At 34.0% G+C, this 10,120-nt stretch overlaps 2 protein-coding genes across 3 annotated transcripts; one reads left to right on the plus strand and one right to left on the minus strand.

The window, feature by feature from the left end:
* Window positions 1-56: 56 nt before the first annotated feature.
* Window positions 57-4,741, minus strand: LOC107784127 (calcineurin B-like protein 1). Of its 2 annotated transcripts, none has more exons than XM_016605198.2 (9): window positions 4,558-4,741; window positions 4,153-4,290; window positions 3,275-3,357; window positions 2,492-2,551; window positions 2,114-2,222; window positions 1,951-2,003; window positions 910-990; window positions 525-637; window positions 57-435 (listed from the first exon to the last, which is right to left on the minus strand). In XM_016605198.2, exons 2-9 carry the CDS (start codon window positions 4,229-4,231, stop codon window positions 372-374), a joined length of 642 nt encoding a protein of 213 aa, XP_016460684.1. In that variant the 5' UTR covers window positions 4,232-4,290; window positions 4,558-4,741; the 3' UTR covers window positions 57-371. The 2 variants fall into 2 exon arrangements, with proteins under 2 accessions (XP_016460684.1, XP_016460683.1); XM_016605197.2 differs by having other exon boundaries at window positions 4,153-4,295; window positions 4,558-4,740.
* Window positions 4,742-8,874: 4,133 nt separating this feature from the next.
* Window positions 8,875-9,857, plus strand: LOC142163089 (uncharacterized). Its single transcript, XM_075220344.1, has 3 exons — window positions 8,875-9,249; window positions 9,336-9,557; window positions 9,750-9,857. Exons 1-3 carry the CDS (start codon window positions 8,875-8,877, stop codon window positions 9,855-9,857), a joined length of 705 nt encoding a protein of 234 aa, XP_075076445.1.
* The last annotated feature ends 263 nt before the right edge of the window (window positions 9,858-10,120 follow it).

Consider the following 10,120-nt stretch of genomic DNA (forward strand, 5'->3'; position numbering starts at 1 on the left):
TAGGAAAAAGTTTAACTAAATCATTTTCTTTGCTCATAAACCGCTAGGCCAGACACTTGGTTGACATTGATTTTTGATATAATTGAAAGGATGCTATGCAAAATTTACCACCAACACAAAACAGATAAACAGTTGGAAATGTAATAGCACTGTATATCCTGCTCACTGTAATTAAACGGCAGAATATTGCCAACGAAATCACTTTACAATGGAAGGCTACTTACCTCTTGATCCATTTACTACTGTTCCATTTTAATCACCCTTGGTTTTTCTATATTCTGAAAAGGCTCCAAGTCCCCCAACAAACTTAGGTGCGTCAATAAATTACCAGAATAGGGAGAAAAAGAATCGGTCTGAACAACATTTCTTAGTTAGGTAGCCATCTCATCAACTTCAGAATGAAATACAAAACTTGGAAAAGTAGTAGTTATATCCCTGCATCAAAGAAAAGAAAATTCTCATCAGACAATGTCCTCCATCGAATATATTTATGTTCACCACATATCCAATAACAAACATGATACCTCAGATATGAAAGGGTCATTATTTTCAATAATGAAGGATTTCGGCCCACAAAATTGTGCCACTCAGAGTTGTCAATCTTTCCGTCCTGATTTGAATCTGCCTCCAAAAATGTCTGCACATTGAAATAACATTGACTAGTTACTAAAGTTCCACCAGACACGACTATTAGTTGTGCAAATGTCCAGCAAGGTGAAAGATTTTGTTATGGCTAGTTCCAATATGCTATTCTTGGTTGAGAGGCAAGGATCCAATGACATATTAAAGTGATACAAAATGCAAACTGAACGCATTGGTTCACTTTATCTTATCAAACAGAAGGGCAGAGGTACCAACTTTATGGACTAGGATGATGGAAACTTATATTGGCTATCATCAGTAAATTACCTTATCCAGTATTATCTCAACGATCTCGTCGGCCAACTTCATCTCAGACTCGCATAGAATTGCAATTAACATTTGCTTTACCTGCCAAAATCACAGATAATACTAAAAATTAAAACATGAGGTAAATGTGATTTCATCTCTGTATAACCATTCATCAGACACTGCTTTGAACTCGGAAGGTGAAAGTAAGCAAATATCAAATGACTGCTTCCTCCAAATTCCAAGATGGCTAAGAACTTGAGTAAGGGGGTGGTTACAGTAAGCAAAGAGTACACAGCCAATAAGTGACTTGAAGTGCAATAAATGCCTGGAAAATGCCAGTCTCTAAGTCTTCCGTAGAAGCTGTTATAACTTAAAGGAAGAGAAGAACAACTAGTAGATAACAGCAGCAGAGTGAGAAGTGCACGGTCTTAAACATCAAGAAAGAATATAAGGTTCAACTTTTGTCTCTGACCTAGAGCCCGTTTGGATTGGCTTAAAAAAAGTGGCCTTTTAGCAGAAATAGCTTTTAAGCCAAAAAGCAATAAGTTGGAGTTGCCCAGCTTATTGCTTTTGGCTTGTTTTAAACAGTTTTTTTAGTTATTTTAAGCACTTTTTGACTTTGTCAAACACTAAATATAGCTAAAAAGAGCTTAAAAGTTGTTTTGACCAGCTTAAAAGCCAATCCAAACACCTTCCTAATGATCATGGACCAATGAGACAGACAGGGTAAAAGACACATTCAGACTTCTTCCCTCCAAGTATACTTAGGTTGGCCCGTCTTAAGCAAAAAGAGTTGAAAATAAACAATCAACACTTATCGCTTTTCAACTAACAATAGCCGCAAAATTTGGCAACACTTATCACTCTCCACAAACACAGTAAGAGGAAAGGAATCTTAATTTGTTCAAAAGACAATAAAACTCATTTCTTTTTTTGTTTTCTTATTTATGTATCTTTTAAGAATGTGACAAGCTCCAACTTGCAACAAGCTAAAAATTACAAGATGCTTCTAGATGATTTGCAACACAGCGTGAATACAGACAAACTAGAATAGCATACCTCTTGCCGCTCGATGAACCCCGTGCCATCCAAATCATAAAGCCTAAATGAAACTGCAATGGCAGAATGATGAAGTTTCAATGTGACTATTTGGGTGCCAGTTAAGCATTTATTTGAAACATAAAAGAACTAAACAGTAATATTTATCTTTTATTTCACTCACAATTGATCTTCTCTTCTTGTGAGGCATTTGGGTGGAAAACTTTTAGTGCCCTAACAAAATCACCAAAATCGATAACTCCTTTTTGCTTTACATCAAAGAGATCAAAAATCTGCATGCAGAAATTTCAAGAGGCAAATTAATATATCATATCCCATTAAAAACAGTTCTGAGCTTTTACATGCAAATTTATATCAGCTTAGCTTAATCCACATCTTGATGAAACATCATAGGCGTTTGTTGATACAGCATATTAAGCTATAACCTGAATGCTAATTTTACTTTAAGCAATTCTTAAAAGCATGCTCAAACTGCCAGCTAGAACCAGCACTATATCAAAGAGGAAAAAACCAACGTACTCCATCAAAGAAGTAATCATACCCGATTTGCAAAAAGGTTTTCTTTCTTTCTGTTCTTGAATAAAGCCAACTGAAATTCTTCCTGCACCTCCAACGTGATTTTCACAAGCATAAGCACTAAAACAAGTACTTATAAGGGGAAAAATATTATCCTATAATACATCTTCAAAAGTTTCAGCAGAATTTGTTTACCACAAAACAATTTGATATTCTGTGTCGTTATTAGAAACAAAAAAGGAAAAGAGATGCAAGGATGAGATATAGTCTCCAAAGACAATAAACTTCATCAAATTGATACAGTAACAGAATTGCAAATGAAGCCATGTCATTCTCTGCAATGCGTAGCTTCGACTATCTATGGCAGTGCAGTTTACGTGAAAGAGCAAACTCCACCAAATATCTCCTGGAAATAACCTTTTCACTCTCGCAAAATTAACTTGTCATCTCATGATAGAGTAACCATCAGAAAAAGACAATTATGATTACTGTTGTAGCTGCGACAAGGAAAGTTTTTCCCACGCCTACCAAATGCCATGATTCAAGATACATCTAGTAAGATTACTCTTTTCCATCCCTTTCCATCGCTCAAGTAAAGTAGTCCATAACACTACCTTCTAACTTCAATTGAAGGTCAAAAGGAGAAAAAGTTAACTAATAAAGATGCCCGGCTGGATGATGAAACACACAGAACTTAGTCTAGTATTGAAGTAACTCATACAACATCCATCTGGAATGATGCAGCAGGAAGTCACAACCCCACATTGAGAGCCAGTAGGAGTATGTTTGGGCATTAAGGGAAGACTACCTTGCTAATTAGCCCATCATCAACTACCGAACCGCTAATATTCTTGAACAGCTCAAACAATGCCTCAACTTCGCTTACACTAACTGCAAAAGGGGAATTAACAAAGAGGAAAACACATAAGCAACTAAGCAAGGACATGCAAAAGGAGGTTTTGGGTAGTAGGAAAAAATAACAACAGCGTTCTGGGGTTTGAGTGGGAATAGATAAACAACTAAAATTATTCTGCGACAACCTATGGGATAACCAAATGACTAGACCTGAAGTTTGTAACTACATGAGACCAATGTCTTACTTGTCCAGCTTAGGGCACTTAAAACAATTAATAGATCGAACATATTGTAAGAGTAATTCAAAGAACCCAATGGGTACAGGTCAGCACCAACATGTTGCAAGCCTAGGTACCTTTCGACGCTACTAATTTTTAACATAACTCAAAAATAATAGTTTCATTTTAACCAATCATTGGATGATGAAAATTTTGTTTCATTGTTTTCAAAGTTCTAACTAAATTCTCACTCCAAATTATTATTCATGTTTCCAGGAACTTCTCAATCATTTATTTTCTTCTATCCATTTCCATGTCATCACAGTTAAGATTTTGATATGCAAATCTCATCTTGCTGAATAAAAGACGTCCTCAAGCTATATTTTCACATTTTAAGATAAGAAGCACCTCATCTCACACGAAGAGGCTACCTTCATAATACCAGCCATAAACATGGATTCAGCACCTTAAAAATGGAAAGAAAATCAGAATCAAAGGTCATTGCTTTTGACTTGCATTCACTTTTTCCAGAATTCAGAGGCAAGCTCAAATTGTATCAAATCAGATGCACACATTAAAATCACAATTGAAGAAAGATCAATAAATAACTCACAGGCTGTTTGAGATGCAAGGACTACAGGATCTTCGTGTCCAGGGAACTGCTTTTTTGCTGTAGACTGGAAACAGCCCATCTACTGAAGAAGGACGACAAACGAGGAAGAACACGACTAGACTAGTACCGAGCAACCAGCTTCACTACAATATATCATTGAAACCATCTTATCCATGCAATTACATGGCGCAAATTCAAGGGAGAGGAAAATATTGTAGTACTTAAAGCCAATTAAGCACAACTGTCTATAATACGTGCACATTCATAACCTAAAAAAAATGAGAAAGTACCAAGCTACAACCGGACATTATATTGACAGTGTAGAACATGAATCCTCTACCAAATTACGTATTCTTAAAGTGCAAACATCAAGTAGTATAAGAAAGGGGAAATTGAGGAACATACCGATCGATCCACTGAACAGACAAACAAAAAAGTTTGAGAAGGAGCTAGTTATATAGCAGCTCAAAAAGCAGGGGATTTATGGGTATATGATGTAAATATCAATGGCTATGAAGTTTTTGAATTGAAGGTAGCCAAATTGGAGAAAATGAGGGGCAAAACAAAAAGCAGTAGGGAGGGTGATGCGCACGCGGTTTCTAGATCGTGGAATTTGAGGGTTGTTAGCGCTAGACAAAAAGGAATATTCTATTTTTTTGTTTCTAGAAAGACTGGACTAAGTTACAAAAAAACTATTCGATTCATAGGAAAAAAAAATAATACTACTAATAAGTTAAATTTATATTTAATCTCATTCTCACCCAATAACATGCCTACCACCATCATGAACTGCCTGTGAAACCAAACCCATTAGGCCTATGCTGCCTCCTCCATAGACCAAATCAATGTTTCTTGAGACCTTCAAATGCATTTATCTTTTATCTCATTTTTTTGGGTTTTCTTCTCTCATTTTAATACAATAACTAATTATTAAATTAAAAAATTAGTCTTGTAAGTTGTAACTGTATCTCCATAATAATGAGGAAAGAGGGAGAAAGGTCTCGTTTCAAACTTTTGCCAAACTCATAAAACCTTTGGCCTTTCAGTTTCTCCAGTTTTAAAGGGGAAGGGTATCTTATATATAGAGAATATCCTCAAGCAATCATCTTATTGCCTCCATAAGGATTCTACTCCATCTTCGTCATTAAATTAATGTTGGTAAGAACTCGCTTTTGTTTCATATTCACTTTGAACATATTATAATGGTGACTCACAATTTTTTTCAATATATATTCTTCATTCGCATGTTTATGAGTCGATAACTACATTGTGTAGATTCAAAAGGTCCACAAACTTTTATAGCCCTGGATTTCGATGCCTCCAAGTTAAGAAATTTTGTGCCCAAGTGAGTTTGCAAGGAACTAAGAAAGGTATCATGATTTTTACTATCGAGCATTTTACTTTTTACTGCTAAGAGATCGTTGATGTAGAATTTCATGAAATACAATATAACATTTGTAATCAATACAATTCTAGGTATTGATTGAAAACAATATCTTTAAGGAAGGATTTGTTTTATGATTTGAGAAGGGAAGAAGTTGTTGACAGGCTTGGGAAGAAGAATGAAGTAGAGGTAACAGGAAAAAAAATTGGTATTATCATTATTTCTTTCTATTTTTTTATTTCTAATTAATTCCTTCTTCTTTCATTTTCCTAAAAGTATCTTTTTGTTTTATTTTTCGTATATATACTTTTTCTTTTACCTTAATTATTTTAAGAATCCCAAAAGTTAAACTTTGTAACTTTTGTTCCTTTCTATATCAAATTAAATTTATGATATGTTTAAATTTATTTCATTATACCTTTTTGGTAATTCCATTAGTAGGATTGTGCAGTGACCAGTTTCCACATAAATTTGGTCATAAATGAATAATGCAAGAGTTTTCTCTTTCTAGAAGGAATGGAGTGAAAAACATGGTTGTCCACCAGAAATGTGAAGCTCCAATCACTTATTTTAATGTCTTTACATTATCGCTTTTATGGGTATTGCTCAAAAGTTTTGGCAAGCTAAGATTATGGAATTATAAATTAGGGAGCACTATTTATTTGACATTGAAAATGAGGTAGCAAGCTTAATTAACCCTGATGTGCTTTTGAAAGTTTTTTTAATATTTCAAGGTTATGGATTGTTTTATTTTTCGCTGCTTTACTCTTCTTGGAAGTAATACTCTTATATATACTGTCAATTATAGACAGGCCAATCAGTATGGTGTTCAGAAGAGCTACCAAGACATCACCTCACTTTTTAGATTTTTTAAATAATAAAAACTTATGAAAGCATTAAAGTAAACTCACGAATGGAAGGAAAAAGTTAAATACTATACAAGTAAAGAACTTTCTTAGAATTCGTTAGCGATCTACATATAAAGAGATCAATGTTTCCCTCAAATTCATGTAACTTCTGATTGATATTAGAGCAAAATATAAACTTAAGTATTACTGATAAAATAGTTTGAAACTTGAAATATTATCTATTCGGATTTAAAATTCAAAATATTCATTAAAGTGAGACTATTTAGGTTTTTTAATTGATGCGCGAAGCGCGAATAAATTCACTAGTATCTATATAAAGTTGGACAATAAGTTACCTTATATGGCATTCTCATGTGGCAGCTTCTCTATTTATCTTTTTTCTTAGAATTTTGCCTTTTTCTTTTTATGCAACTTCTAAAAAGTATTGCTCTATTAGAAAATGCAACAATTACATCTTTAAGAAAGGTTGCTAATGTAACTGAATTTAATGTTAATTAATAAAAAAAAAATTGCACCTTTAATATTCCTTAACTTGGAAGAGGAATATTAAAGTCTCCGACAATTACCTGACTTATATATATGGCACCAATAGAGATATGCAGCAATTCATGCAAGATGTGAAGTGAAGTGAATCAAATCAGATATTCAGTCGAAACATAGTTATGGTCGATGGCTTTTCTAGCCACATTTCTTCCCTCACCAACTAGCCTTTCTCTAATAAAGGTACTTTTTCCGGGTTGAGTTTGGTTTCAACGGATCCTCCCTAAATGGAGAAACAAGACAACTTTGTTTGCCCCGGAAGAAAGAGAGAAATTATCGAAAATGTGTAATTGAGACTGAAAAAAAAGTTGGGCATTTTTCTAAAACTCCCAATTGTAGAACCGGTTGACACTAACTTTTTGTGCAATCAAATGCAAATTTCTTAAGAGATACTAACAAAAGTTTTCCCTTCCATATTTTAAATTTTATTTGTAAAATGCAGCGAATTGTAGCCTCTTTATAGAAGTTTTAGGGTGTTGCCTTTCTTCTTTAGTTGTCTCAAAGAAAGTCAATTACTTGAAAGAAAAAAACCAACTATGAGTATATCATTGAATATTTTGTAACAGAGAAATAACTAATATGTGGTTGTAACTCTATTATTTAATGTCGTGGCTATGAGAAGATTACATATATTCACTGGGTTGGCAATAACCAAGTGAAAATGAGGTTTGACGCAAACAAAAGTTGACTCACTTTTATACGATCTCAAAGTTTGATTTGATTAAGTGAAAATATGACATCTCTATTACACTAAATTATTTATTATCGAAAAAAAGGACGGTAATAATTTTTTTTTTGACAAGTTCTATAAGAATAAGCTTAATGCCTATGTAAATGAAATGTAATTACTCATGAACAATATTTGGCTCTAAATGTAGTCACTAATAAATAGATTATTATAGTAATTAATATTATTTATGAACAATATTTAACACCATTCAAAGGCTTACTTTACTTTGATTTTTAGACTACTAAAAGTTATGTGATGATTTTTTTGGATTTAATTTCTATTGTACTACTACTATCTCTTTCTGTTTTAAAAAATCACTTTGTAATACATTATTATCTTTCCGCACGAATAACGGACAATTTAACTAGTTTAGTAATAATACGTATTTAAATAGCACATGTTGTGCATTCGTAAATGTGATGTAAATTTTCGGGTGTGGACAATTTTTTTTGGGAATTGGTCCCTAATTCAAATATATTGAACTAGTGTGGTAGTAGTGGAATTAATTAATGAATAATATTATATACATACAGGCTCCAGCTAGCTTAAGGAGTGGGAAAACTGTTAAATATACCTTTTTAAAATTTGCTATTATTTATGTGGTGTTCATATATCATACTACTTTATATCATCTTGTATAACGTTATACTGTAGTTACACAAGGCTTAAAGTTTAAGGTTTAATGTTGTCCAAAGCCCCATGAATGAAGGAAGAAAATTACCTTTTCCGCACCTCCTAGTTTCTTTTTGGATTTGTGGTCTAATTTCAGTACTGAAGAAAGTAACATCATGTTTACTTTTTTTCATCAATGTTTCCTTACTTTACTATAAAGGATATAGGTTAACGATAATTGCTTAATTACAGTTAGTTGAGTTAACTATAGTTAGTGTATTAGTTAGTAGATTAGTTAATGGATGACAGATGTCATTAAGTGGTTAGTGAGTTAGTTGAAACACTGTAGAAGCTTCTTCTTGTTCATTTTGTATAGCAGCAAACAGAGCATTGCTCTTCTCTAAAATTCTCTCTCGATTCTTCTTCTCTAGTTTCTTCTTCTTAGCTGCATGTGATTGATAAATTCATCATGGTATCAGAGCCACATTAATCGAGTAATTCTAGGGAATTTCTTCGCGGAATTAAAGACAGTTCGAGAGAATCTACTCAAGTTTAGAAGCTTTGGACCCTAATTTTGCAATTTTTCAATGGCAATTTCTGAGAATTTGACTGAAAACAAGAATAATGGAGATAATACGAGCATTGGAGCAATACCTAGCTCAATTGCTTTGGATCACAATCATCCTCTTTACATGCATGCCTCTAATGGTCTAGGATCCATGCCGGTGGGACTCATTTTGACAGGTATGAAAAATTGCTCTCTTTGGAGCCGTGTGATGAAGGTAGCACTGTTAGGTAAGAATAAATTGTGTTTGGTTGATGGATCGACATCTAAGGAAGATTTTGGTCCAAGTTTGGGAAGTCAGTGGGATCGGTGCAATGCAATCGTGACCTCATGGCTTATGAGCAATGTGAGCAGGGATTTAGTAATAGGAGTATTGTTTTCTTCGAATGCACAAAAGGTATGGGCTGCTTTCAAGGAGGGATTCGACAAAGAAACGCATCGAGGCTGTATTACTTGCGCATGGAAATATTTACCTTAACATAGGAAATTTCATCAGTATCGACCTATTTTACCAAGTTAAAGGATCTCTGGGCAGAATATGATTCGATATTGCCACCGCCTCCATCAGCTACTAAGTATATTGATCAATTGGAGTATCAACGATTGCTGCAACTTTTGATGAGATTGAATTATAGCTTTGATCAAGCAAGGAGCCAGATTTTGTTGATGCCAACTTTGCCATCCATAGACAAGGCTTATGCTATGGTGGTCTAGGAAGAAAGCAGGAAATTGATTATTGGTGGTAGCTATGGATATAATGATCCTACTGCCCTATTTACTGCACATTCTACAACTAGATCAAGGAGGAACTATAGTTTAGAATGTTATTTCTGTCATTTGAAAGGCCACACTAGAAATGAATGTTATAAATTGATGAAATGTGAATTTTGTAACAAGACATGGCACTTAAAGGAGAATTGTTACAAGATAATTGGATATCCATCTGATTTCAAGCAAAAGAAAAAAGCAAATGCAGTCATGATTGATGCAGTTGGACAACAATGAATGACAGTCTCACCAACTGTGAACACATTTCAGCCAAACAGTAGTGTCGAATCAACTCACTTTTTCACCAAGGAGCAGTGTAATCAGTTGCTGCAGTTGCTGAGCAAAGGTTCTACTGCAGGAGCAAATGCTAATATGGCAGGTAAATATTTTTGTGGTAATGTAGCATTATGTGAGAACTTAGAACTTGCAAATGGATAGTAGATACCGGCTACTAATCACATGACTGGTGACAAAAATTTGCTGAAAAATAAAACTTCAAT

This window comes from Nicotiana tabacum, chromosome 8 (assembly GCF_000715075.1).
Source record: "Nicotiana tabacum cultivar K326 chromosome 8, ASM71507v2, whole genome shotgun sequence".
Lineage (NCBI taxonomy): Eukaryota > Viridiplantae > Streptophyta > Magnoliopsida > Solanales > Solanaceae > Nicotiana > Nicotiana tabacum.